The sequence below is a fragment of the Eulemur rufifrons genome, chromosome 6 (genome assembly GCF_041146395.1).
Source record: "Eulemur rufifrons isolate Redbay chromosome 6, OSU_ERuf_1, whole genome shotgun sequence".
Taxonomy (NCBI): Eukaryota; Metazoa; Chordata; class Mammalia; order Primates; family Lemuridae; genus Eulemur; species Eulemur rufifrons.
In genome coordinates this window covers 101,648,975-101,676,522 of record NC_090988.1, presented here as the reverse complement: position 1 = coordinate 101,676,522, position 27,548 = coordinate 101,648,975, and the positions used below count along the sequence as shown (strand labels likewise).

At 50.3% G+C, this 27,548-nt stretch overlaps 3 protein-coding genes across 10 annotated transcripts in view; 2 read left to right on the top strand and 1 right to left on the bottom strand.

Annotated features, from left to right (window-relative positions):
* Positions 1-15,726, top strand: part of TOP6BL (TOP6B like initiator of meiotic double strand breaks) — a 66,568-nt gene extending 50,842 nt beyond the window's left edge. Inside the window, exons 12-14 of the mRNA XM_069470348.1 lie at positions 10,711-10,783; positions 15,107-15,327; positions 15,403-15,726. Coding sequence (XP_069326449.1) covers positions 10,711-10,783; positions 15,107-15,327; positions 15,403-15,468 — 360 coding nt within the window. The 3' untranslated portion in view covers positions 15,469-15,726. The remainder of the gene's footprint in view (positions 1-10,710; positions 10,784-15,106; positions 15,328-15,402) is intronic.
* RCE1 (Ras converting CAAX endopeptidase 1) lies at positions 15,651-18,927 on the top strand. 2 transcript variants are annotated; one of them, XM_069470350.1, is made up of 8 exons: positions 15,651-15,850; positions 15,983-16,085; positions 16,181-16,260; positions 16,536-16,614; positions 17,222-17,389; positions 17,524-17,595; positions 17,862-17,924; positions 18,234-18,927. In XM_069470350.1, exons 3-8 carry the CDS (start codon positions 16,201-16,203, stop codon positions 18,467-18,469), a joined length of 678 nt encoding a protein of 225 aa, XP_069326451.1. In that variant the 5' UTR covers positions 15,651-15,850; positions 15,983-16,085; positions 16,181-16,200; the 3' UTR covers positions 18,470-18,927. The 2 variants fall into 2 exon arrangements, with proteins under 2 accessions (XP_069326451.1, XP_069326450.1); XM_069470349.1 differs by having other exon boundaries at positions 16,177-16,260.
* Positions 18,928-20,606: 1,679 nt separating this feature from the next.
* PC (pyruvate carboxylase) overlaps positions 20,607-27,548 on the bottom strand; it is a 96,072-nt gene continuing 89,130 nt past the window's right edge. For all 7 annotated transcript variants that reach the window (XM_069471768.1, XM_069471769.1, XM_069471766.1 and 4 more), the window contains 11 exons: positions 25,316-25,460; positions 24,911-25,000; positions 24,603-24,824; positions 23,928-24,084; positions 23,108-23,348; positions 22,758-23,007; positions 22,306-22,550; positions 22,017-22,196; positions 21,691-21,939; positions 21,310-21,450; positions 20,607-21,224 (listed from right to left, as the gene is read on the bottom strand). In XM_069471768.1, coding sequence (XP_069327869.1) covers positions 20,976-21,224; positions 21,310-21,450; positions 21,691-21,939; positions 22,017-22,196; positions 22,306-22,550; positions 22,758-23,007; positions 23,108-23,348; positions 23,928-24,084; positions 24,603-24,824; positions 24,911-25,000; positions 25,316-25,460 — 2,169 coding nt within the window. In that variant the 3' untranslated portion in view covers positions 20,607-20,975. The remainder of the gene's footprint in view (positions 21,225-21,309; positions 21,451-21,690; positions 21,940-22,016; positions 22,197-22,305; positions 22,551-22,757; positions 23,008-23,107; positions 23,349-23,927; positions 24,085-24,602; positions 24,825-24,910; positions 25,001-25,315; positions 25,461-27,548) is intronic.

Here is a 27,548-nt window from a genome sequence, read left to right as displayed (position 1 = left end):
AATGCAGCAGCGGCATCATAGCTCACTGCAACCTCAGACTCCTGGACTCAAGTGATCCTCCTGCCTCAGCCTCTTAGCTCAGTAGCTGGGACTACACCTGGCTAATTTTTCTATTTTTTGTAGAGATAGGGTCTCAGGCTGGTCTCAAACTCATGGCCTTGAACATTGTTATTATTTTCGATATGCCATAATTTTTATTGCAGTTTGGCCATTTTTGTGAAGGTGGGGAGTTAGATCTCAAAAACAATGTTCCATTTAAGGATCTTTTATAGAGAAATTACCATCACGACTGATATTCAAAATATCTTTATTGTTGCAAGACTCAAATGGTAAACATAAAACTCCTACACTTATTCAGTAGTGTATGTATACTCGGTGGAAAACAAAAAAGCATTAATAAGAGCTATTTCTTTTCAGAAGATATACAGGTAACAGGAGTAAACACTGAGGTACTAGAATAAGTTGATGACACAGATAACACAACTTAATCGGCTTTCCTCCTGGGGTTGGGGATTAAACTTATTACCAAAAAAAGTGCTTTTAATGCATAGTGTTCTATCTCTGCTGCCACATCACAGAAATAGGCTCGCCAAGGCCTATACATGAATGCTACAGCCTCACAGACTGCAATCAAGTGCAACTATTAATGTAAATAATACTGAATAAAGTTTACCATCTGACCAGTGGATGATACTTTCAAGGCATTCAACTAGCTTATCTTTTGCAATATTCTAAGCTATTGACATTGACAGTCACATTAATTGCAGTGCTTGCTGCAAGGGATATAGCCAGTTGTTCTGGCTAAAATATGATGGGAAGGCATTCCGTACTAAACAGTCTAGCGGCAGTCACTGATGGGCTGCTTAAATTAATGATATCTCCTTCATTCATTGTGTTGGAAGGGCCCAGTGAAAAGGGGAGAAAGAAAAAAACCAAAACCTTATACTATTCCAATTGACTGAAAATAGAAAAATGGAAGCTCCTTAAGATCTAGATGGCACTTGACTATCATTTATAAGAGTTTTCTTTTAAGTGAAGCTAATACATTGCCCCCATAAAAACAGTTATTATTATAACTGTATTCCATGTATTCAGGAAGCAAGAGGAAAGATTGAATAGAGATGTGGAAAGTATTAAAAAAAGACCCAAAATAGCTGGGTGCAGTGGTACATGCCTGTAGTCCCAGCTACTTACGATGCTGAGGTGGGAGAATCATTTGAACCCAGGAGTTCAAAGCCAGCATGGGCAACATAGACTCCATCTCTTAAAAATAAAAAAGACCCACCAAATAAACTTTTAGAGATGAAAACTACAATGTCTAAGATGAAACTTATACTGAATAGTAATAATGGCATATTAGATGCTTAAGAAAAAATACATAGCAATAGAAACTGTCCTAAATACAGAGATTAAAAAACAACTAAAAATAAGTAAATACATAATGGAGTATCAGTGAGCTATGGGGAAATTTCAATTAGCCTAACATGTATATAATTGGACAATCTAAATGAAAAAGGAGGGATGGGGAACAGAAAGTATGTTTGAAGAAATGATGACTGAAGTTTTTCCAGATTTTATGAAATCTGTAAACCCACAGATCTAATAACCTCAATGAGCTCCAAGCTCCAAGAAACATAAAGAAAGCTACACCAAGGCACATAATAATTAAGTTGGTTAAAACCAGTGGTAAAGAGGAAATCTTAAACATAGACAGAGGGGGAAAAACGCATGTTATGTACAAGGAAACAAAGATAAGGAGTAGAGAAGATTTCTTGTTGGAAACTGTAAGCTAGAAGAAAATGGAGCACAATCTTTACAGTATTGGAGAGAGAAGAAAACAACTCTTAACCTAGAATTTTTTACCCAGCAAAAATATCTGTAAAAACAAACATGAGGCCAGGCGCGGTGGCTCACACTTATAATCCCAACACTTTAGGAGGCCAAGACAGGAGGATTGCTGGAGGCCAGGAATTTGAGACCAGCCTAAGCAACACAGTGTGACCCCATCTCAACAAAAAAAAAAAAAGAAAAAGAAAAATTAGCTGGTTGTGGTAATGCACGCCTGTAGTCCCAGCTACTCGGGAGGCTAAGGCAGGAGGATCACTTGAGCTCAGGAGTTTGAGACTGCAGCGAGCTATGATTGTGCCACTGCACTCTACCCGGGGTGATAGAGGAAGACCCTGTCTCAAAAAAAAAAGATGAAATAAAGATATTTTTCTAACATACAAAATATGAAAGAATTAATTATCAGCAGATAAGAAATGTAAAGGAAATTCTTAAAGCAGAAAGAAAAGTGATACCAGATAGAAACTTGGATCTACACAAAGGAATGAAGAACACTGGAAATGGTAACTACATAGATAAATAGAAAGATTTTTTTTTTGTTATTTAAATCCCTTTAAAACATAATTGACTTTTTAAAGCAAAATAGTGACAATGTATTGTAAGGTTTATGACATGTGTAGAAGTAAAATATATGACAATAACAACAAAAAGACCAGGAGGAGAGAACTGGAAATGTGCTATTATAAGGTCTTACACTGTATGTGGAGTGATATAATATTACTTGAAGATAGACTGGTAAGTTGAAGATAAAAAGAACCATTAAAATAACACAAGAAAGAGTTATAACTAAAAAGCCAAGAAAGGAGATAAAATAGAATTATAAAAAATACTCAACCCAAAAGAAGGCAGAAAATGAAGAAAAGAGAACAAAGAACAGATGAGACAAACAGAAAACAAGTATCAAGGTGATATATTTGCTTGAGGCCAGGAGTTTGAGACCAGCCTGGACAACATAGTGCAACCCCATCTCTACAAAAACAAACAAAAAAGATGATATATTTAAACCTCATCATATCAATTATGCATTAAATGTAAATGGTCCAGCTGGATGAGGTCACTCATACCTGTAATCCTAGCACTTTGGGGGGCCGAGGCAGGAGGACTGCTTGAGTCCAGGAGTTCTAGATCAGCCCAAGCAAGAGCAAGACCCCATCTCTACAAAAAAATACAATAATTAGCCAGGTGTGGTAGTGCATGCCTATAGTCCCAGCTACTTGGGAAGCTGAGGCAGGAGGATTGCTTGAGCCCAGGGGTTTGAGGTTGCAGTGAGCTATGATGACACCACTGCACTCTAACCTGGGTGACAGAGTAAGACTCTTGTATCAAAAAAAGAAAATGTAAATGGTCTAAACTCAATTAAAAGGCAGAGATTGTTAGAGTGGATAAAGAAGCAAGAAGCAACTATGCAGTCTACAAGAATCCCACTTTAAATAAAAAGAAAAAATAAAAAGTAAAAAAATGGGAAAAGATATGCCATGTTTATACTAATAGAGCTGGAAAAGCTATATTAATATCAAAGTAGATTTTAGAGCAAAGAACATTACCAGGGATAAAGAGGGTTATTTCATAATAATGATGAATTCATCATGAAGACAATAGTCTTAAACATTCATGCACCTTTTAAGAGAGCTTTAAAATACATGACACAAAAATAATAGAACTGTAAGGAGAAATAGACAAATCCACAATTTTATTTGGAGATTTCAACATTCTTTTCCTAATAATTGATAGGACAGGTAGACAGAAAATCAGTAAGTTTGTAGAAGTCTTGAACAATGCTATCAATCAATTTGACCTAACTGACATTTATAAAAACAGCCTGTTCAACATATACATTCTTTTCAAGTGCACAAGGAACTTTTAACAAGATAGACCATATTCTAAGCCTTTAAATGTCTCAGTATATTTAAAAGGTTCCAAGTCATACAAAGTATGTTTTTAAACATAGTAGAATCATTAAAGTAAAATCTATAACATATCTAGAAAATTCCAAAATATTTGGAAACTAAATGACACACTTATAAATAACCCACGGATTAAACACAAAATTAAAAGGGAAATTAGAAATAATTTAATTAAATGGAAATGCAAATTATCGAAATTTGTGGGATGTAGCTAATGCTGCACTGAGAGGGGAAAATGCCTGTATTAGAAAAAGTCTCAAATCAGTGACATCACCTTCAAACTTAAACTGGAATAAGACGAGCAAATTAAATACAAATTAAACAGAAGAAATGAAAAAATAAAAATCCGAGTAGAAGTCAGTAAAATACAAAATGGAAAAAACAATGGAGAAAAATCAATGAAACCTGGGACTTGGATCAGAGTGGCAATGAAAATAAAATCTAGTGAAAAATAAACAAAAAAAAAATAGACAAAAAATAAAAAGAATAAAAGAAACTAAAAGGTGGTTCACTGAGAAGACTAAAACAATTGATAAACATTTAGCCAGACTAATCAGAATAAAAAGAGAGGGTACAAATTGCCACTATCAGAAATTAGAGAGGTGGCATCAGATATTAAAAAGATTATCAGGGATATTATGTACAACTTTATTGCAGTAAATTTGGCAACTTAGATGATAAATTCCTTAAGAGCTATGAATTTAGAAGGTTCACTCAAGAAGAAGAAATACTTCTATAATATGCCTGATAGCTCTGTATCTATTAAAGAAATTGAATTTTTAGTTAAATTCTTACCACAGTATTCAGAATGTATAAAGAACTCTCAGGCCGGGCGCGGTGGCTCACGCCTGTAATCCTAGCACTCTGGGAGGCCGAGGCGGGTGGATCGCTCAAGGTCAGGAGTTCGAGACCAGCCTGAGCGAGACCCCGTCTCTACTAAAAATAGAAAGACATTATATGGACAACTAAAAATCTATATAAAAAAATTAGCCGGGCATAGTGGCGCATGCCTGTAGTCCCAGCTACTTGGGAGGCCGAGGCAGTAGGATCGTTTAAGCCGAGGAGTCTGAGGTTGCTGTGAGCTAAGCTGACGCCACGGCACTCACTCTAGCCTGGGCAACAAAGTGAGACTCTGTCTCAACAAAAAAAAAAAAAAAAAAAAAAAAAAAGAACTCTCAAAACTCATTAATAAGAAAACAACCCAATTTTTTTTTTTTTTTTGAGACAGAGTCTCACTCTGTTACCCAGGCTAGAGTGAGTGCCGTGGCGTCAGCCTAGCTCACAGCAACCTCAAACTCCTGAGCTCAAGCGATCCTCCTGCCTCAGCCTCCCAAGTAGCTGGGACCACAGGCATGCACCACCATGCCCGGCTAATTTTTTTTTTTTCTCTATATATTTTTAGCTGTCCATATAATTTCTTTCTATTTTTAGTAGAGATGGGGTCTCGCTCTTGCTCAGGCTGGTCTCAAACTCCTGAGCTCAAACGATCCGCCCACCTCGGCCTCCCAGAGTGCTAGGATTACAGGCGTGAGCCACCACGCCCGGCCAACCCAATTTTTTAAATGGGCAAAAGATTTGAACACACACTTCAGAAAATACAGATACAAAAATGACAAACATACAGGAAAAGTGTTCAGCATCATTAGTCATTATGAAAATGAGAATAAAAACTACAATGAGATGCCATTTCACATCCAGTTGGAATAAAAAGACTGACCATAGCAAGTGTTGACAAGGATGTGGAGGAACTGGAATTCACATACCCAGCTTGTGGGAATGAAAACGGTACAACCACTTTGGAAAACAATGTGGCCTTCCTTAAAAAGGTAAATATACACCTACCATATGACCTAGCTTTTACACTCCTAGGTATTTACCCAAGAGAAATGAAAGCGTTTATCCACACAAAGACTTGTACTAATGTTCCTGGCACCTTTATTTGTTGTAGCCAAAAACTGGAAACAGCCCAATGTTAGTCAACAGGTAAACCACAACAAATTGTAGTATATCCATATATTGCAACACTACTCAGCAATAAAAGGAATGAACTGCTGATTCACACAGTGACATGGATGAATCTCTGAATAGCTGACTTCCGTGAAGAAATCCAGAAATAAATAAAAGAGTACATTCTATTTGATTGCATTTATATAAAATTCTATAAAATGCTAACTAATCTATAGTTACAGGTTAGTGGTTGCTTGAGGATGAGAGGTGGGAGAGTTGGAGGGAATGATTATAAAGGGCAGCAGGAAGCTTTTGAGGGTGTTGGATGTGTTCATTAACTTGATTGTGGCAATGCTATGTGTCAGAACTTATAAAATTGTATTATATATGTGCATTATATATGCAGTTTACTGTATGTCAGTTGTATCTCAGTAGTTTTTATAAAAAATTATGGACACTGTTTCTGAGAGAATGACTAACAAGGCCTTTAGCACTTCCTCTGCATCGTCTCTCCCCCTCCTACTGCTGCTTGCCTGATTGGATGGGGAAGTTTAGGCACCCAGGAATCATGGGATCTCATGGAGTTGCCCATCCTCCTCTTCAGTGTAGCCAGAAAGGCATAGAGCAGCAGTAAACCCCTATAAATGCCCCTTTTGCCACACCCTTTTTCATGGCTGTATGTACCTTCTAGGATACACCTTCCTGGGAATGTGTTTGCTTTTCCTTTCAGCTGGTTCACCACAAGTACTCTCACCAGTTCCCCTCCAATTTGGAAAGCCGCTGCCCACACCTTGAGCAAACAGAACTAAAACCCATGGTATCAGTTTCCTAGGAATGCTGTAAGAAATTACCATAAACTTGATGGTTTAAAAACAACCAAAATTTATTCTTTCACAGTTCCGGAGGCCAGAAGTCCGAATCATGGTATTGGCAGGGCCAGACTCCCTCTGGAGGCTCTGGGGGAGAATCCATCCTTGTCTCTTCTAGCTTCTGGTAGAAGGTGTTCCTTGGCTCGTGGCTTGCATACCTCTAATCTCTATCTCCATCTTCACATAGCTTTTCTCCTCTGTCTAATCTCCCTCTGCCTTTCTCTTGTAAGTACAGTTGTCATTGGATTCAGGGCCCACTGTAATTCCAGGATGATGCCATCCTGAGATCCTTAATTACATCTGCAAATGTGATACTTTTCCCAAATAAGCTCACATTCACAGGTTCTGGGGGTTAGCACTGGGACACATGCTGGGGGTGGTGGTGGTGGTGGCTACAGTTCCATTCACTACAGCCATCCACATCTTCAGCTTTCTACGGATAGGTTCAGGGTAAGGCATGTGCCATTATCATAGGACCTGGGATATATGGACAGAGAAAGACTCCTTGGGATCTAGGAGTGTTTCAGCCTATGAAGTCCTTTTGCTTGGGCCTCTCTGATATCCAATAGTTTCTCAGAAAGAAATGATCTGACCTCTTTTACCCTACTCTTTTGCTATAACGACAGCTCACAGCCTTGGGGCCATTCATAGCCCAGTTAACTTGGCAGATGGCTACTGAACTCAAGGTGTTACCAGTAGTCATAGGTCTTTGAAGGAAGTAGCATTACTAATCAGTACCAAGATTTCCATTTTAACCTCCACAAAGATGTTAAGTATTAGGTCTTAGTTTTCTCATTTTATATATAGATGAGGAAACTGGTTACAGAACTTTCATCATTTGCCCAGAGTCACATAGCCAGTAAGTTTAAGGCTAGGATTTGTACTGAGATTTCCTCGCTCTGAAGCCTACTAACATTGTTACCATATAGGATTTCGTTGCTATATAGTATGGGGGCCTAAGCTCAGAGAAGATAAGTGATCCAGGGCCTTGAGTAGAAACTGCTGCTTCCACTCGAAATCATGTTTCCCTCTGGTAATGGCCATGTAGTTATAAATAATTTGTTAGTGGCACAAGAGTGGCACCCAGTGGCTCCAGCTAAAACTACAAGATCAAGGACAACCTCTGGGCCATTCTCTCAGTTTCCATTTCTAAACAGGAAAGGACCTCTAGGTTAACAGAGAATAAAACCATCTATAGCTATTATATAGTTTGTTGAGAAATGGAAGAAATGAAAGAATGTGTATTTCAAGTTTTATAGAATTTATTCAGGGAAAGGTCATAAGGAGTGGAGTTTCTTTTTTTAGAGACAGAGTCTCCTTCTGTCGCCCAGGCTGGAGTGCAGTGGCTATTTGCAGGTGCAATCATAGCATACCATAGCCTCAAATTCCTGGGCTCAAGTGATCCTCCTGCCTCAGCCTCCTGGGTAGTTGAGACTATACATGTGTACCACCACGCACAGCCAGAAGTGGAGATTTTAAGTCTGGGTGTTCGAACAGAGACAGTGGGCCAAGGAAGGAGTGGGCAAGATAGTACTCTAGGGCTGCAGTCCCCAACCCCAGGGCCTGGGACTGGTACCAGTTCAGGGCCTGTTAGGAACCCAAATGCACAGCAGGAGATGAGTGGCAACTGAGGAAGCGAAGCTTCATCTGTATTTACAGCAGCTCCCCATCACTCATCATTTCCACCCCCCATCCCCGGGTCTGTGGAAAAATTGTCTTCTATGAAACCAGTCCCTGGTGCCAAAAAGGTTGTGGACCGCTGCTCTAGGACTTAAGTATCACAGATGTGTGTAGGGACCGAGAACTTAAACCCAGAATGAGCAGGAACAGTAACAAGGAGGTAGTTTTCTAGGTGTTTGCCAGGGGTTAAACTAGAATTAAATGTCCTACAGAGTGGTAAATCCAAGGAGGTGTATCCCAAAGACAGGGCTGTCTCATCTGCAGGATCAGGTGATGAATCAAGGGTGCGAAAGGCTTCCACAGGACTCAGAGCTGTATATCTCAACGCGGGGAATTCCTTGGCAAAACTGATTTCAAGATAGGAGAAAGGATTATCTATTACATTAGATTTTCCAAGCAAAAGTATTAAAAAAAAGTTTTCTCTCAAGAAAAAAATTTAGAAAATTTCCTAATGCCATTTCTTTATTCACAACTTTAGGGCCATCTTTGCCCCTTCAATGTTTGTTGGAATGTAATTAACTTTAGAAATTAAAGCTTGTTTTGGTAAATAATATGTGACAGAATACCTATCTGTTGAGATAGAATTATTGTACCACAGAATTTACCATTTTAATGTGTCCAATTCAGTGGTTTTAAGTATATTCACGGTATTGTGCAGCCATCGCCACTAAGTTCCAGAACGTGCCATCACACCATTAGCAGTACCTTTAGCAGTTAGTCCCAGTTCCCCTCTCCCTCCAGCCCCTGGTAACCACTAATCTAATTTCCTACTCTATGGATTTGCCTATTCTGGATATTTCATATAAATGGAACCATACAATATGTGGCCTTTATGTCACTTCCTTTCATTTAGCATGTTTCCAAGGTTCATCCACGTTGTAGCATGTAATAGTCCTTCATTCATTTTATGGCTGAATAATAATCCGTTGTATGGATAGACCACATTTTGTTTATCCATTTCACTGGCTGATGAACACTTGAGTTTTTCCCCACTTTTTGGCTGTTATGAATAATGCTGCTCTGAACATTTTTGTGTGGACATAATACATTTGTAATTCTCTTAGGTATGTATCTAGGAGTGGAATTGCCAAATCATACAATAACACTATGTTTTAACTTTTTCAGGAAATTTCCACAGTGGCTGCACCATTTTACCTTCCTACCAGCACTGTATGATGGTTCCAATTTCTCCATATTCCCATCAACAGTTGCTATTATTATTACTGCCATACTAGTGGGTATGAAGTATTAGTAATATCTCACAGTGGCTTTGATTTGCATTTCCCTAATGAATACTGATCTTGAGCATCTTGTCATGTGCTTATTGGCCATTTGTGTATCTTCTTTGGAGACATATCTATTCAAATTCTTTGTCCAGGCTGGGTACAGTGGCTCACCTATAATCCTAGCACTCTGGTAGGCCGAGGCGGGAGGATCATTTGAGCTCAGGAGTTAGAGACCAGCCTGAGCAAGAACAAGACCCTGTCTCTACTAAAAATAGAAATTAGCTGGACAACTAAAAATATATAGAAAAAATTAGCTGGGCACAGTGGCGCATGCCTGTAGTCCCAGCTACTCGGGAGGCTGAGGCAGGAGGATCACTTGAGCCCAGGAGTTTGAGGTTGCTGTGAGCTAGGCTGACGCCACGGCACTCTAGCCCGGGGAACAGAGTGAGACTCTGTCTCAAAAAAAATAAATAAATAAAATAAAAAAAAAAACCCAAATCCTTTGTCCATTCTATAATTGGGTTGTTATTGTTAAGAGTTCTTTACTCTGGATAAAATTACCTTAACAGATATAATTTGCAAATATTTTCTCCCATTCTTGTAGGTTGACTTTTCACTTTTGTCACAGTGTCCTTTGAAGCACAAATTTTTAATTTTGATGAAGAGGATATCTATTTTTATACATTTTTATTCTTGAAAAGACAAAAGAGGGGCTGGAAGGATAGGGTTCTAGTCTTAGTAACTGTCCAAATTGAAACAACTAGTGTGGCAGGGCTGACAGGCTGCAGATGACTACAGAATGTGCCTTGTGGCTTCCCAGGCGTGACTATTAAATAGTCATTTGTTGAGCACTTGTGCCAGCTGTGAAAAGACAAAGGCATGATGAGCCAGCCATACCTTTCAAGGGATTTACGGTGTAGAAAATGGGCACATGCACATGGAGTGACGAACAGGGGCATGCCAGCAGACTTCAGAGCCCGAGCAGCGAGGCAGGCGGGAAAGTGACTGAAGTTCGAAGGGTATGCCAGGAGTGCCAGAGGGAGCTGCAGAAGGGTCCGCATAAGAAGGAAGCCTTGAGGCAGGAGGCTGAGTGAGGGATTCATGACTTAAGAGGGAATTCCAGGTGAGGAAGGACAGCCCCATGAGGTCAATGAAGCTACCAGGGTCACTCTTGATTCACTAGGGCTCGTTCATGCTCCTGCAAAACTCACTTAGAACTTCTAATTTTTTTTTTAGCAGCTGACCCCAGAGAAAAAGGATTCAGCTCAGAGCACTGAGGATGCACAAAACACCAGCCCGGCGCGCCTTGGAGGTAAGGTTTTAGCTTTTCAGGTGAGCCCTGGACTGAGGTTGGAAAAGTAAAAAACATGACATCAGCTTTCAAACTATTCCACTGCACTTTCTACTGCAGCAATGTCCTGCTGCTGCTGCCACTGGGAAGACCCCGGCGGGGGTGGGGTGGGGGGGTTGGGGTGTGGTCTTCCAGGCAGCAGCAGGAATTCCCTCCCCAAGACGGTATGACATGACTAGAGCTTTCTGGTACAGCTTGTACGGTTACAGATAGCACGTGATGGGGCAGGTGTGGGTGGACAAGTAGATTCTGGGCCATGAATCCAGTAGGTTCCTTCACATCTTCTCTTGATCATTAGTGTTGGCACTGCAGTTCCCCGTTTTGGTTGCGACTCTGTTTTGGGCTCTGGAGGCTGCTCCTGGGTACAGCACCACCTCAACCTTGATACGTAGCATGGGGAAGTATCAGGGTGTATGAGGTGACGGCCGTTATACTGAAGTCCTTTCTCCACACCACATAAACAGCAGCAGGGTGACAGAAGCTCTCACAGTCACTGGTGAGTGCCAGGCCCTATTCTGAGCTTTTAACATGTATTAATGCTCTTAGTTCTCAAAACAGTCGTTTGAGGTATAGGTACTATTATTATTCTCTTTTGACAGAGGAGGAAACTGAGGCCCAGGGATGTCAATAAGCTTACCCAAGGCCACAAGCCAGGAAATGACAGAGCCAGAATTCAAACCTGGTCTGTCTCTGAAAGAGCCAAATTAGCAGGGATGCCCTCCTATAGGTCCTGAGTCCTTTGCACAAAATAGTATCTGGGCTTGAGGGAAGTTGGGGATTGTGACGTAAGCACCTATGCTTTGTTGGTACGTCCCTTTCCAGGGTCATAAAAACAACATGCCGCATGTTGTTTATGCTTGGGCCTAAGATGTATTCCTGAATCATTCTGTCAATTGAACCATATTTTAAAAGTTGTGGAGCTGTTGCTACTGAAAAGAATCCTGCAGTGAAGGCTCGTATAAAGCAAAGAGTCTATTTTTTTTTTTAATTTAGATGTGGATGTTTTTAAAAATGGAAGTATACCATACCACATACAAGTCAGTCTTTATGCAGTGAGGAGTGACAAAAGAATAAGTACCTTCCTTTATAAGGAAGAAAATTAACATTTAATTCAGCACCTTCCGTGAACCCTGAGAGATGCTGGGCTTTTCCACAGACCTTATCTCATTTGGTGGGGTGGGCAGCACTGATCCTCACAAGTGAGACACGCACAGCGCACAGCAAGAGCCGAGTCTCAGCCTGCTGCCTCCACAGCTCATGCTTTCTCCACTGTGCGACATGAGTCTTTTTTTTTTTTTTTTTTTGAGACAGAGTCTCACTCTGTTGCCCAGGCTAGAGTGAGTGCCGTGGCGTCAGCCTAGCTCACAGCAACCTCAAACTCCTGAGCTCAAGCAATCCTCCTGTCTCAGCCTCCCGAGTAGCTGGGACTACAGGCATGCGCCACCATGCCCAGCTAATTTTTTCTATATATATTTTTAGCTGTCCATATAATTTCTTTCTATTTTTAGTAGAGGTGGGGTCTCGCTCTTGCTCAGGCTGGTCTCGAACTCCTGAGCTCAAACGATCCGCCCACCTCGGCCTCCCAGAGTGCTAGGATTACAGGCGTGAGCCACCGCGCCCGGCCGAGCGACATGAGTCTTTTTTTTTTTTTTTTTTTTTTTTGAGACAGAGTCTCACTCTGTTGCCCGGGCTAGAGTGAGTGCCGTGGCGTCAGCCTAGCTCACAGCAACCTCAAACTCCTGGGCTTAAGCGATCCTACTGCCTCAGCCTCCCGGGTAGCTGGGACTACAGGCATGCGCCACCATGCCCGGCTAATTTTTTGTGTATATATATTTTAGTTGTCCATATAATTTCTTTCTATTTTTAGTAGAGACGGGGTCTCACTCTTGCTCAGGCTGGTCTCGAACTCCTGACCTTGAGCGATCCACCCGCCTCGGCCTCCCAGAGTGCTAGGATTACAGGCGTGAGCCACCGCGCCCGGCCGACATGAGTCTTAAAATCTAGATGGAACCCCCCCGCCAGACAGCTTGGGCTGTTCTGCCCTGTAAACCTGCAGTTCTCATTGCCATCCATCTTATGCCCCACACAGGCAGCTCTACTGAAAAAAATCACCAAAATACTGTGTTGAAGCCACCACCCATCCGTGGTCCATTCACTGAGGAGCCTTTGGTTTGCCAGTCCTTTCCCTTGTCTTCCAGGCCCTGTCTCCTCAGGGGCTACTCCATTCTTTCAAAAATCTACCCCACCTCTGCTCCCGACTTGGCCTCCCACTTCACACTTACTCATCTCTTTTCTCAGCAAACTCACCCAACTTGTACTCCTCCCACTGCAGAACCTCATTAGTGGCCCTCTAAGGCTGAGGGTAGCATTATTCTTCCTGTTTCCTCAGGACCTGTTTGTATCAGTTATCACTTCTTTACCTTCAGCTCTCAGCAAGTCAATTTCCCATTTCTTCAAAAGAAAATCTCCTATGACCTTGAACTTCCTCCATGTATCCTCAATCTCTCTCCATCCTATCTCAGCCAGGATTCTTAAAAATGCAAGCTGCAGAGCCAGGGGTAGTGGTGCTTGCCTGTAGTCCCACATACTTGGGAGGCTGAGATAGGAGCCTGAGGCAAGAGGACTGCTTGATTCGGGAGTTGGAGGATGCAGTGGGCAATGATAGTGCCACTGCACTCCAGCCTGGGTGACCCCCTTAAAAAACAAAACAAAAAAATAACCCGAGGTGCATGCACCCTGTCTCCCTTTCTTCCTCTCATTCTCTCCCTAACCCAGGGCACTTGCTTCCCTGTGGCCCCTGAAACTGCAAAATCTCTCATTCGGGAAGGCCTCTTAATTACCAAATTGTGCATTCATCTTCATTCTGAACTATTTGCAGAATTTGTTAAAGACCAGGACTCACCTAGTTCCTCCTCCTGGTCCTCCCTAACTATTGCTCATCCTGCACTTCCTTCCTAACTGTCTTCCACCCCAGCTATGGACCACTGCCTCTGGGCTCAAGATTCCCAAAGTGGCATGACCAAGCCAGGCCTCCCGAGTGCCGGACAGGAGACTCATGTGCTCACTGGACAGCTCTCCGTGGAGGTCCCATTGCTACCTCAACTTCCTCTCTCCCCATACAGTGCCCTCTGCACACACACGCCAAATTTGGCTCCTCTTACTTTAGTCTTGGTCATGATTAATAGCACCGCTGTCTATCCGGTTTTTCCCATCTGACATCTTGGATTCATTCAAGAGGCTTCTCATTCATGTCCCATATCCACTCGGTCACCAAGGCCTGTTGATTGGGCCTGATGGAGACTTTGACTCCTGGTGATGCCTTCACTCTCCTGGGCTCTTGAGGTCTTCCTGCCTCAAGTCTGATGGAAGCCTCAACTTTGACAGAATGATCTTTGTAAAATACAAAATTAACTCACTCTCTCTCTTCAGTGCTTAAAACTCTTCATTGGCTTCCTACTTCCTTACCGATAAAATTCTTGTTTCTTAGCCTTCTCTGATTCCTATTAACCCCTTCAGATTCATCTCCCAGGATCCCCCAACCTTGCCTTTTATGTAGGATGTTGTTTTATGCTTTTATGACTTTGCATAAAGTTTATGTGCATAGCTTTCAGCAAGGAATTCCTTTTCTTTCTCTTGTCTGGCATGTTTCTCTTCATTCCTCAAAACCCAGCTCAGGTATCTCCTCAGGGAAATCTCTGTTCACCTCCAGAGAAGGTTAACGGTTTCCTTCTCTGTTCTAACCCTGGGCTTTGTACACAGGTCTGCATCCCTGCTGACACCTGTGAGCTGCTCTTGAGCTACATTCCCAGGACCTGCTCAGGAAGAATCTATCCCTCAACTTGCACAAGTGCATCACTTAAGTGTAGGAAAGCTGGCTATGGGCACTGCCCAAAGCAACACGAGCCACAAAGGGAGAGAAAGGCGAGGCCGACTTGGGCAGGGGTCGGGGGTGGGGATCACAGGCGGGAGGAAGGAGCTTGGGCAGACGCCAGGCAGGATGCGCACGGCACGTGAATGAGTGCCCTGAGCCCCCAAGTGAGGGCCCGGTACGATCCCAGATGCCCCTTCCCAGGCTAGGCTGTGGGGGCAGGGAGGCCCTGAAGCCATTCTGCAGCCTCCCTGCTCCGAAGGCCCCAGAGCTGCAGGGTTTCGATCCGGACAAGACCTGGTGACAGGGGTGCAGACGGAGAGGCCCTCGGTGCCCTTTGTCCCAGGCTGCCCTCTGCCCCCAAGGGTCTTTCTGGTACCGTGGGACTAAGATGAAGTGGGCTTGTTTTCTCCTAGAGACCAGCGGGCCAGCGGAAAACAAGAGGCTCAGGAGGGGCCGCCTCCGCCAGGACGAGAAGACGCGAGCTCTCCGTCCTGCCAGGGCCCCGAGCCCGACGGAGGCCGCCCCGCGCCGCCCGGAGCCCACTGCGGCTTCCCTCACCCCTAGCGGAGGGGAGGCCCGCGCGACCCACGGCAGGGCCCCGGCGCCCGGCGCGAGTCCCGGGAGAGGCCTGGAGGTAACGCGGCGGGGGACGGAGGGCGGCGCCAGGCCGCTGCCGAGGTCCTCACCCCGGCCCCCTTTGCTCCCGCAGGACGCGCTGTGGCTGCAGGAGGTCTCCAACCTGTCCGAGTGGCTGAGTCCCGGCCCTGAGCCCTGAGCCCTGAGCCGGTCCCCTCCCGTGAGTCCCGCCGCCCGGAGGCTGAGGGCGGCCGCTGTACCGAGTCCTTCAATAAAGCTGCTACGCGCCGCCGCGTGCGCTTGCGTGTTGGGGGCGGGGCGGGGCCGCGCGCCGCCCGACGTCACCTGCGCTCCCGCGGGGCTACGTCACTGGTGCGCGCCGCGGGTGCGGGCGCGATGGCGGCGCTGGGCGGGGACGGGCTGCGCCTGCTGTCGGTGTCGCGGCCGGAGCGGCAGCCCGAGTCGGCGGCGCTGGGCGGCCCGGGGCCCGGGCTGTGCTGCTGGGTGTCCGTGTTCTCCTGCCTTAGCCTCGCCTGCTCCTACGTGGGCAGCCTCTACGTCTGGAAGAGCGAGCTGCCCAGGTGCGGGGGCTGCGCGCGCGGCCGGATCCCGCGCCCCCGAGAGGCGGGGCTGGGGCGGAGCTCGGGCGAGCCGGGGGCGGGGCCGCACTGACAGGCGGCTGCGGGCCCCCTGAACTTACTGCCCCTCCGTAGGGACCACCCCGCCGTCATCAAGCGGCGCTTCACCAGTGTCCTGGTGGTGTCCAGTCTCTCGCCCCTCTGCGTGCTGCTCTGGAGGGAACTCACGGGCATCCAGGTGCGAAGGATGCGGGGCACAGGGCAACTGGAGAGACCTCGGGGTCTTGGGGGGAGGGAGCAAGACTGATGCCTCCTTTCCTGTGGCTCAGCCAGGCACATCCCTGCTCACCCTGATGGGCTTCAGGCTGGAGGGCATTTTCCCGGCGGCACTGCTGCCCCTGCTGCTGACCATGGTGAGTGCTCCCGCTTTGTCCTTCTTTGGTCTTTGTTAGCATCATGCGCTTTTCGTGGACTTTTTTTCTTATCTTGGTGTGTCTGGTTTTCCGCTGATGGGAGACAGGAATTGTGATACGGCTCTGGGGCCCTCGGGTATTCTTGGGTTGGAAATCCTCGATGAGAAAGGAAGCTTGAAGTCTCACAAGGCTGGCCAAGGTCAAAGGTCTGGGCAAGGGCAGTAGACTATGATGGAAGTCTTTCCTTTGATCTCTCCTGTTTTTTCTGACCCCAGATCCTTTTCCTGGGCCCACTGATGCAGCTTTCTATGGATTGTCCCTGTGACCTGGCAGATGGGTTGAAGGTTGTCCTAGGTGAGTCCTTCAAGCTGAGGGGAAAAGTAGGCACACTCTGGGACAATGGGGAAAGGGAATCAGTGGGCTCATGGTGTAATCTGGACATGAGACATGAGCTGTCATCTCCGCATCAGTAAAATGGGAACATAGAGCCAGATGGCCTCTAAGAGTTGGTTCTTGATGTCCAAGGTGACCCCTGGGGACCCCCACCAGTACTTGGTGTGGACCAGAAAGCAATACCCCCTGCCTCCCCAAACCAGAGCTGGTCTTGGTTAGATTTTGATGTCTGTTTACTACCAGGATGCCCTGCCTCTGCTTCTAATGTCATCCTTTCAGTTGTCTTAAGACATTGTTTTGTAGCTAGGTGCAGTGGCTCACACCCGTAATTCCAGCAACTTGGGAGGCTGAGGTGGGAGGATCACTTAAGGCCAGGAATTCGAGACCAGCCTGGGCAGCATAGTGAGACCCCAGTCTCCGAAAACAAAAAGTACTTTATGCTGGGTCTAATGAACGAAGTTAGATGTCTGAGTTTGCCCAGAGTAAAATTGTGGGAGAGGGGTCCTTAGGGAGCTATGTCTCGTTCCGTAGCTAGTCACTCACTGTTTGTCCTGACTCCGTTTTCCAGCCCCCCGCTCCTGGGCCCGCTGCCTCACAGACATGCGTTGGCTGCGGAACCAAGTGATCGCACCCCTGACAGAGGAGCTGGTGTTCCGGGCCTGTATGTTGCCCATGTTAGCACCGTGCACGGGCCTGGGCCCTGCTGTGTTCACCTGCCCACTCTTCTTTGGAGTTGGTGAGTCTGGCCAACTTGGTCCTGCTAAGATGTTCGCAGTGTGAGAGCTAAGAATGGGGCCTGGGGCGAGGAGTGGGCACAGAGGGAAGGCTGGGAGGCACGTGACTGTGACATGGTTCTCACTTTCCTCCCAGCCCATTTTCACCACATTATTGAGCAGCTGCGTTTCCGCCAGAGCAGCGTAGGGAGCATCTTCCTGTCTGCAGGTGAGTCCTAGAGAACTTGCCTGGGGCAGTCCTGGGTTAGGGGCTGTGTGGGCGTCTCTGACGGGCACTCTGGAGAAAGAATTGGGAAGAGAGGGCTGTGGTATTGGAGGGGCCACTGACCATGGGAGTTGGGATGCAGAGGACAGCTGTAGGTGGGCAGGCAGCCACTGCCCCAGGGGGAAGGGGATGGTCTCTGGCTGGTGGGTATGCAGTGCTGGGGCAGGAAGGGTGTGCAGGTGTGGTCACTCGCAGCCTCCCATCTCCAGCGTTCCAGTTCTCCTACACAGCTGTCTTCGGTGCCTACACTGCTTTCCTCTTCATCCGCACAGGTTGGTCCTCAGTCTCTCACGGGTCCCTGGGGGCTCAGGGGCCCACAGAAGCGGGTGGGAGAATGGGAATACTGATTATTCTAGGCGTGACAAGTTCTTCCACCACAGTCCTTGATACAGGCTGAGCCAGGGCACTCGGCCTGGTGAGGTCTGAGAGGTGGGAAGCAGCAGAGACCATGGTATGTGGGTGGATTGGGTGGCAGGGTGGGGTGCAGATCTCCTGTTTCAGGGGATGAGGGGCACTTGCCCTAGAAGGGCCCGAGGAGGTGGTAGGGCTGCTCCATGAGTTGCTCTGTCTCCCCTCCCCAGGACACCTGATCGGGCCGGTTCTCTGCCACTCCTTCTGCAATTACATGGGCTTTCCTGCCGTCTGTGCGGCCCTGGAGCACCCGCAGAGGCGGCCCCTGCTGGCAGGCTATGCCCTGGGCGTGGGACTCTTCCTGCTTCTGCTCCAGCCCCTCACGGACCCCAAGCTCTATGGCAGCCTTCCCCTTTGTGTGCTTTTGGAGCGGACAGGAGACTCAAAGGCTCCCCTGTGCTCCTGACCTTCGCTCCTGTGTACACTCCTATGAACTCTCACAGGCCCCCGAGCCCCTCCCCATCAAGGGGTACTGCAGGGGAGGGGCTGGCTGGGGTCCCCGAGATCTCAGGAATTTTTGTAGGGGATCGAAGCCAGAGCTAGTTGAATCCCAGGGACCAGAGAAAGGAGCAGATATCCAAAGGGTGCAGCCCCTCTTAAAAGGGGATTGAGGAACAGCTTGGAGTGAGGGGACAAGGGGCAGGTCCCAGGAGCCACACATGCCCTTCCTCACTTTGGACTGCTGCTTCTCTTAGCTCCTCTGCCCCCCTCTGCCTCTGAAAAGCTGCTGGGGGTTTTTTATTTATAAAACCCCTCCCCCAACAACTTCCCAGGGTTTTCTCATTGTCTTTTTGCATCAGGACTTTGTATTGGGATATTAAAGAGATTTAACTTGGGTAACTTGGCCTTGGATCTTTGGGAGTCAGTCTATATTTGGGGTCTTGTGTGAGGACTCCAGGCAGTTCTTGGAATTGTGCCCACCACCTGTCCCAGCTACCTTGAACATGGGTCTCTGGCTGTCATGGGCTTGTGGCTTCCTCCTTCCTGAGCCAGGCTCCAAGTCCTAGCATGGGTGGGTCTGAGACTGCAGATACCAAGGGTGAGCCCAGTTCATCCTGGGGCCTGTGTGTGCCTTGGCTGCAGGGCCAGGGAGTGGGAGCCATGGCCCTAACCCCAGTGGTGGAACCTCCAGCTTGTGTCCTCTGCCCAAGGCCTCCAGCAGGACCTCCACAGTCTACCAGGCTCATTTTACACCAGAGAAATAGGTCCAAAATTCGAGAGGAACCTACACGGAGTGACCGAGGACTAGAGGCTTTTCTGCTTCTGCCACTCAGACCTCTGCCCAGCGATAGGCAGCTCAGGATTCTTGCTTGGAACCGACTAGTGTTCTACCTACTGGTCTCATTTTTAGAATGGTTCTCATTCCCCCACCCAGGGCTTTAAAAAAAAATTGATTCTTGAAACAGTTTTATCCTTTTAGGTCCCATTCCAGACTCAAGGAGGAGGTTGGCCCAAGTCCCCTTTCTTGAGGCTGGTGGTTACTTCTCCACAACGACACCTCCAGGTTGGCTGTGATTAAACTGCATTCACATGGATCTAAAGGGCAACATCGCACACCTGCCTCCCTGGAGAGCTTTCCCCTCCCCCAGCCTGTTGGGGGCAGAGGGTAACTTTGGGATCTTAGGGTCCAGAGAGGAAGAGGCCTGGGACCCCTGCGACTTGCCCACCCAAGAGCACTGGGCAGGTAGGCTTGCTGGGTGCCAGGGATGTGTGTCCTGCTGGGTCTGGGGGTGGGGTGGGGGGTCTCAGTTCTGTCCCTCCCCTTCCTCACAGAGTCTGGCGTTTCTTCCCCTGGCCCCAGCCCCCTAAGGAGCTGCCTTCTCTGCCTTTCCCCTCTCACCAGCCACACCTCACCTTGCCTGTGGGGAGGAGGGTAGTGGTGTAGGTGGGGTTAATGTCACCCCCGCCCCCCCACAGGAGCCGGAGCTGAGGCTCAGGATTCTCTCAGGTTGTGCGCACGGGCAGGGTGAGAACCTGGGACCCTCGATCCAGTGCACCTTCTAACCTCCCACCAGCACCCTCGCAGCCAGAGCGCTCAGGGTAACTTCTGCCAAATCACCACTCCCAAGGGTTTCACCCACTGCCCAGAAGGTGGTTGTGTTTGCATTTAGTCCTGAACTAACTGGAGGTGAGAGGTTGGCCCTGGGTTTTAGAAAGCTGAGCAGTGTGGCTGGGAAGAGAGTCTGCCTACAGCCTGCGTTTCCTCCCTCTCTGCCTCTTAATAGCTGTGGAGCCCTGGACAAATTATTTAACCTTCCTGTGACCTGGTTTCAGTGTCCATAAGATGGATGAAGGCTGATTCCCTGAGTTAACAGGTGTCACATACTTAGAACATCCCCAATCCCCCAAGCAAGCTCAGAAATAGCTAGTCCTGTTTGGGGTATCATGTACAGTAGGCATCCAGTAGTGACTTAAAAACAGCCCTGTCATCTTTGCTACCCTCCAAAGAGGAAGGTATACCCTGCCCCCCACCCATGTGGGGTTTGAGTGGCATGGGCTGGGGGCAGCGCTGGGGTGCGGTGAGCTGCACAGGACCCAGCATGGAAGGGAAAGCCAGTTTTATTAAGCAGATTTTCCCGGACCTGGGACTTAATCTCTGCTCCCCCCCTCCAGGAGATAGAACTCCTAAACCCTCCCCCCAGGTCCTAGGACCACCTGTAGTCTCCAGTGAGCAGGAGATTCCTATTTGGCAAGAGATGAATATGTGAGCAACTGTCCACCCGTAGGGAAAGGACAGATGGCTGAAGGGAATGGGCCGCTGCAGGTGGCTTCTCTCCTGTCCAGCTAAGGACAGAACCTCCAGGGCCAGGCCCTCCTGCCTGCAGGCACCGGCTGGTCTGGGCCAGCCCTGGTAGCACAGCTGTGTTGAAGGCTCGGGGTGGGGATGGCCAGGCTTCTGGTCTAGGGCAAGATCACTCAATCTCCAGGATGAGGTCATCACCTTCTAGTGTCATGTCCTTGGTCACGTGGACCTTGCGGACAGTGCCCTCCATGGGTGAGGTCACCACAGTCTCCATCTTCATGGCACTGAGCACACACAGGGGCTGGCCCTTGGCCACTTTGGCTCCTGCTGCCACCTTGATGTCTATCACCTTCCCAGGCATGGGTGCCCCAATCTGGCCCTTCACATCCTTTAGGGCCTTGGGGTGGAAGTGCATCTCCTGCGGACGGGACAGAGTGGGCATGAGGCACAGCAGGGCCAGCCCATCCCCACCACCTGGCTGGCCCCCATGAAGGGAACCGTACCTTCATGGCTTGGGTGTCCTTGACCAGGATGGACCGCAGCTGCCCATTGAGCTCAAAGAAGACCTGCCTCTGGCCGGCCCGGTTCAAGTCGCTCACAGCCAGGGCTTTGATGTGCAGCGTCTTGCCCCGCTCCAGCTCCACCTGGAAGAAGGGCTTGGAGGCTCAGAGCTGGGGGGCAGGTCTGGGAGAGTAGCCCCCTGACCCTGGCCACAGGGCAGTCCCCCACCCTGGGTCTTGGCTCTTCACTTGTGAAGGTAACACTTGGTGTCAAGGGTCCTTTCTGCTCCCAAAGCTTGCTAGGCTAGGGGACAGCCAAGCCACAGTCTGGCGCTCTGGGGCAGGGACAAGGCGTGGAGTGTGGGCAGCGCCAGAGCCACTGACCTCAAACTCCTCTGCAATTTTGGGTCCCTGCAGGAACAGGCGGGTACTGAGACTATCCAGGGGGCCAAAGGTGGCGGTGAAGTCCTTGAAGTGGGCGAAGACGTCTGGGTACATGGCTGCTGAGAGCACATCCTCTGGGGTCACCTCCTCCCCGTGCCGATCCATCAGCTCCTTCTCCAGTGCCTGCAGATCAAGGGGCGGGAGGGAGGCTCCGGGCCGTCCCTCCACCCTGGGCAGGTCCTTCAGCACCTGGGGAGCAAAGCAGAGGGTCAGGCCTGATTCCTGTACCCAAGGCCCACCTTCCCATCATGCTGGGCCTTTCCTACCTTGGAGCGAAGGGGCTCAGGGAACCCCCCATGGGGGATGCCGATGTAGCCCTGCAGAAACTCCACCACCGAGCGGGGGAAGGACAGCTCTTCTGCCTGAGCTTCAGCCTCTGCCCGGCTCAACCCATTCTGTACCATAAACTGGGCCAGGTCCCCCACAATCTTGGAGGAGGGTGTCACCTAAGGAGAAGGACTCCCTGCAGGTTAGGCTGCCAGGCACCTAATGGAGGCCCCAAGGCAGGAGCACGCAGGCCTGTGTGTCAGGCAGGAGACACGGGGCCTGGCTCACCTTGATGAGGTCGCCCAGCATCTGGTTGGCCTCCACATAGGCCTTCTTGACCTCCTTGAACTTGGAGCCAAGCCCCATGCTGTGGGCCTGGAAGTGCAGGTTGGTGTACTGGCCCCCCGGGATCTCATTCTCATACACATCCGAGTTGCCAGACTTCATGGTGGCCGTGCAGTCAAAGGCAGCGTACAGTCCCCGAGCCCCCTCCCAGTACTCGCTGTAGTCAAACACTCGCTCCAGGGGCACCTCTGTGGGGAGGCCAGCGTCAGGGGAGGGCTCAGGGGCACGCAGCCCTCCTCCCAGACCCAGGGCTGGCCCAGGCCCCACCTCAGACTCGGGTGACAGGAGGCACCAAGGCCACGGTAGGGTGCCTGGGTTCTAGGTAAGCCGTCTGCTGACAGCAGTGGCGGCCGTGGCCTTGAGAGGGGCATGGTTGTGGCTGTTGCTCTTCCTACCTGAATCCAGGGGAGTCCCTCGGGTACAGGCCACCAGGGCCCCCATGCTGGGCTGTGAGGTCATCCCAGACATGGAGTCGGCTGCCACGTCCACCACATCAGCCCCAGCTTGGGCACAGGCCAGCATGGCTGCCACGCCTGCCCCTGACGTGTCGTGGGTGTGGATGTGCAGCGGGAGATCGGGGAAGCGGTCCCGGAGGGAGCTGACCAGCATGGTGCAGGCCGCTGGCTTCAGCAGCCCTGCCATGTCCTGGGGGGATGGGGCAGAGAGGAGATGGTAGAGAGGGGACATGGTGTGCCCCTGTGGGCGAGGACGCGGCGGGGGCGGGGGTGGACAGTGGCTCCAGCACCTTGATGCACAGGATGTGGGTGCCGGCTCGCACCAGCTCTTCAGCCAAGCCCATGTAGTACTGCAGTGAGTACTTGGTGCGGCTGGGGTCCGCCACGTCCCCCGTGTACGAGATGGCGGCCTCCACCACGCCTCCTGCACTGCCTGCTGCCTCCATGCCCAGCAGCATGTTGGGCAAGTAGTTGAGAGAGTCAAAGATCCGGAAGACGTCCATGCCGTTCTCTTTGGCCACCTCACAGAACCTGAGTGGGTGGGAGAGCCCAGGGCTGAGTCCCACACGCTGCCCCTGCACGTTCTTTCCCAGCCTACCCCACTGCCCTGGGGAACGAGATCTGGGGTATGGCATCCACAGGCAGGGTGAGCTGGACACAGCAGTGTGGACAAGGCCTTTTCCAGGGCAGCCTGCTCTGGACAGAGCTGGATCCTGCGCTAGTCACATGCAGCGTAGGTAGCGTCTGCCCAGGCCTGGAGGATTGGCTGGGGGATGCGCTCTGTACAGGAGTGGCGCTGTGGGAGAGAGCACTGAATGAGGAGTCCTGAGGCCTGGGTTCTAATCCCAGCTCTATACCGAGCGGCCTAGGACAAGTCACCCGCCCCCTCAGGGCCTCCACTGCTCCAGGGGTGAAACGGGGTGATTTAGAACCTTCTGGTTCTACAGCTACAAATCACTTCCTAACATTTCCAAACAGCCGCCCCCACTGAGTGTCACCACAGAAAGACTTGGTTTCGAGCCCGCCGTGGGGAGTGCAGGCCACTGCGATGTGGCCTGGTACCCGCCGGGCCACACCTTGCGGTGTCTGCCCACCCCACCCCAGGCTCACTTGAAGACCACATTGTCGGGGTAATTGGTGTAGCCCACAGCATTGGCCCCCCGCAGCAGCATCTGGAATGGGATGTTGGGGATGAGCTCCCGGAGCTCCTGCAGCCGCCGCCAGGGGCACTCATACAGGAAGCGCATGGCAACATCAAACGTGGCTCCTGCACAGGGACCGAGAGGCCCAGGTCAGCTCCACACGTCCTGGGGACCCCGCCAGGCCCTGCAGCCTGAGCTTGCAGCTCCAGTACCAGGTCCTGTTCACCTTCGGGGTGCCTCATGTTCCCAGCTCTGACCCCCACAGGTTTTCCCTTTGTTGATCTCCTGGGTGGACCAGGCTCATTTGTGCCCTCTCTGTCCCCCCTTTAAGGCCCCCACGTCTTCCTCCCTCCAGTTCTGTGCTCCAGTGAGCTAACAGGCCAGCGCCGCCTCCCTGACCTGAGCCTCCCACCCAGCGCCTGGGTCTCAGCTCTGCAACCCCACGTGAGCCCAGCACCAGGCCTGCCCGGAGTGGGCACCAGTCCGTGTTCACCGAACAAATAAACATGTGCTTTCCGCAGCTCCCACACTTTGGTTTTCTCAACGTTAACATCTTGAGCTTGTCCCCAGTGGCCTGGGCCACACACTGGGTACGCAGTTCCTGCCGGGCACTGGCCAACATTCCAGCCCTCCTCCAACCTACCTCCCCAGTTCTCTATGCTGAAGAGCTTGCTGAAGTTGTGGGACACGTAGGGCGCAATCTTCTTGAGGTCATGGGTGCGCACACGAGTGGCCAGCAGTGACTGGTGGGCATCCCTGAAGGTCGTGTCCATCAGCAGCAGGCCCTGGTGGTTCCGCACAGCTCGAGCAAAGCCTTCAGGCCCCTCCTGCAGCAGAATGTCTCTGAAACCGGCCGGGGGCGGGCCTAGGGCAGACAGGGGCATTGACACCCATCCTGCAGGTGGCAACCTCCTGTCTCTCCCATGAGTTGGCAGAATGGATCTCACCTACCGATGGGCACTGCAGGGACAATGGGGTCCACGGGGCTGGGGCTGGCCTTGATGGGGATTGGGGTGGTTGGACCATTGACCATGACGTGTCCTAGGGAGAGAGTGGGCAGTGGGTCAGGGCAGGTTGAGAGCAGCAGTGAGAGTAGGTAGGCTCGGGGGTGGGGCACGCCCCCAGGACACCCAGTCCTCCAACTGGCCCCTGCCCTCTCCAAAGCCAGGCCCTCCTGGGTCCAAGCAGTGGGGACTTACTGGGGGCCACATGGATAGAAAAGGGGAGTTTCTCAAATAAGAGCAAGGAGGATGGGTGAACTGGGAGGGTGCATCAGAAAGGGCTGGGGTAAGGGGCAGGGGCAGGAGCAGGAGCGAGGTATCTGGGAGGGCAGAGAAGGGCAGTCTCGGGCCAGACCGAGGTAGTGTAGCAGCTTCTGGGCCCGGTTCTGTGCGGGCCGCAGCTGGAACAGCTCTGGGTTCTCGTCTATGAACTGGGTGTCCACGGTGCCTGCCAGGAACTGCTGGTTGTTGAGCACATTCTGCAGGAAGGGGATGTTGGTCTGCAGGACAGAGGCAGGTGGGGGGTCACCATGCAGCACGGACAGGAAAGGGAGAAGGGAAGAGGCCAAAGTTGCCACCCTGTGCGAAGGGGCGTTTCCCCATCCTTCAATCCTCAACCCTCCCCCCATCTGGTGGAGTCCCCCAAGCTGTCAGGGGCTGAGCCCACTCCCTCCACCCCTGCCCACCCCAAAGTGCATGCTGAATGCCACCTCTCCTACCTCCCCAGTGGTCTGGAAACACACACCTCCTCTCCTCCCTATAGCCCAGAACACGGCTAAGCCTTTCCTGCAGCAGCCACGGCCTAGAGCAGCCACCCTCTCTCGTCCCAGCCACACTTCTTGAAAGAGGCCCCTACCTCCCACAAGCCCACCCTCTGACACTCTCTAGGTGGCCGCCTCCTGGCTAAGTCCAGCGGACATGCTCCCACGCTGACGCTCTTGCCCTGGGCTTCCTCCCACACCACCCTGGGTGGCCTCATCCTGGGCCTGCAGCTCCAGTGACAGCTTCCATTCCCAGAGCCAAAACCCAAAGGTAGAATGGCCTCCTGGGCATCTTTGCTTGTATGTCCCTCACAGAAGCTCAGCAAGTCCCAAACCAGCTTCCCACCTGCTGCCCCAGTCCCCCTCGGCCTAGGTGGGTGCCTCACCAGCTACTCAGTTACCAAAACCTGCACCCAGCGTGCACACCACCCACTCCTCCCATGTCACTGGTCAAGCTGGACGGTCCTACTATGGCCTCTAGACCCTATGACCTCTCCTCCATCTCCAGGCCACCCCTTCCACTGGCCTTCCTCATCATAGCCACGTCCGGCCACACCAGATTCGCTGTGTGTGCTCACCCTCCAGGCTTACACCTTCCTGGGAAATGCTTGCTGGATGTCTGAACTCAAAGGCCTTTGTACCCTCCTCTTTCTAGGACATCCCTGTGGAATCAGCTACTGGAACCACCCCCCAGGCCCATCATCCAGTGCTCGTCTGTGTCCCTCACTTGCCTGGGAGCACTCTGGGGACAGGATGCTGTCTGAGGCACTTGCATCTGTGGGCTTCGTGCACAAGGGCCCTCAGTTCTGCTAATTAAATTGCTAGGTGACAGCATGAGGCTGGGGCAGGGCGAGTATAACCTAGAGGCTATACGAGGACCTGGGAGCCAGCACTGCAAGAGATGCCCCATGACTGTGAGGCCACATGGCTGCGACTCCATGTGAGCGTGGCATGTGGCTGTGTAGCTTCATCCCTGGCTTCTGCTTCAGAGAAAGCAAATCCATGTGTTCCAAATGCTGCTGGCACCTTCATTAGGGACTCAGGGTGCAACACGGACCTCTTTGAGAGTGCACCTGTCCCCTTAGGGTTCCTATCACCTGGACAGGAAAGGTGCCTCCTGCACCAACATCCTGCAGGCGTCACTGCAGAGTGGGGCCCGGTCAAGAATGCCTTGTGCCTGTCTGGTGTGGCAGGTCTGCTTCTGAGCCTAGCCCCTGTCCCTCCCTTTCAACTGGGCCAAGGCATGGCATTTGAGAAGGGAGATGGCTAGTTAAACCATCTAAAGAGCCTAGAGCCACATAAGGGCAAGAAGGATCCCCAGAGGCCTCCCTGTCCCAGCCTGCACTTCCCTTCTGTACATTCCGCCTCTGTAACTATTGGGCAGCCTTCGTCCCCTCTGTACCGGAAGCTCCATGGGGGCAGGAACCAGGCCCATCTGGCTCCTGACATACCCCAACTCCCAGCACGTGGTGGCACATGATAGACGCAAGGATAAACGTCTATGTTTAGAGTGCATGAAAACATTTTTGATGAGAAACGGAACGAAGAAATATCTGATGCCATCACACATCGGCGCTGACCCGGACCAGGATCCAACCCTTCATTTTACAAACGCCACAGCTAAGGCCCAGGGAGTGGCAGGAGTAAGAAAGGCTTCCAGTTGCCAGGAGTTAAGCCTCGCCCCCAAGAAGTGTATGAGTGCGCGCAATTAGTACCCCGGCCTACATGAGCATACATGAGCAAAGCGGCGCAGCGGTTAAGTAACTTGCCAGGCGGGATTAGAATTCCGGTCTCCGGTCCCCCTGGGTTCTGGGGATCTCGGGTCTG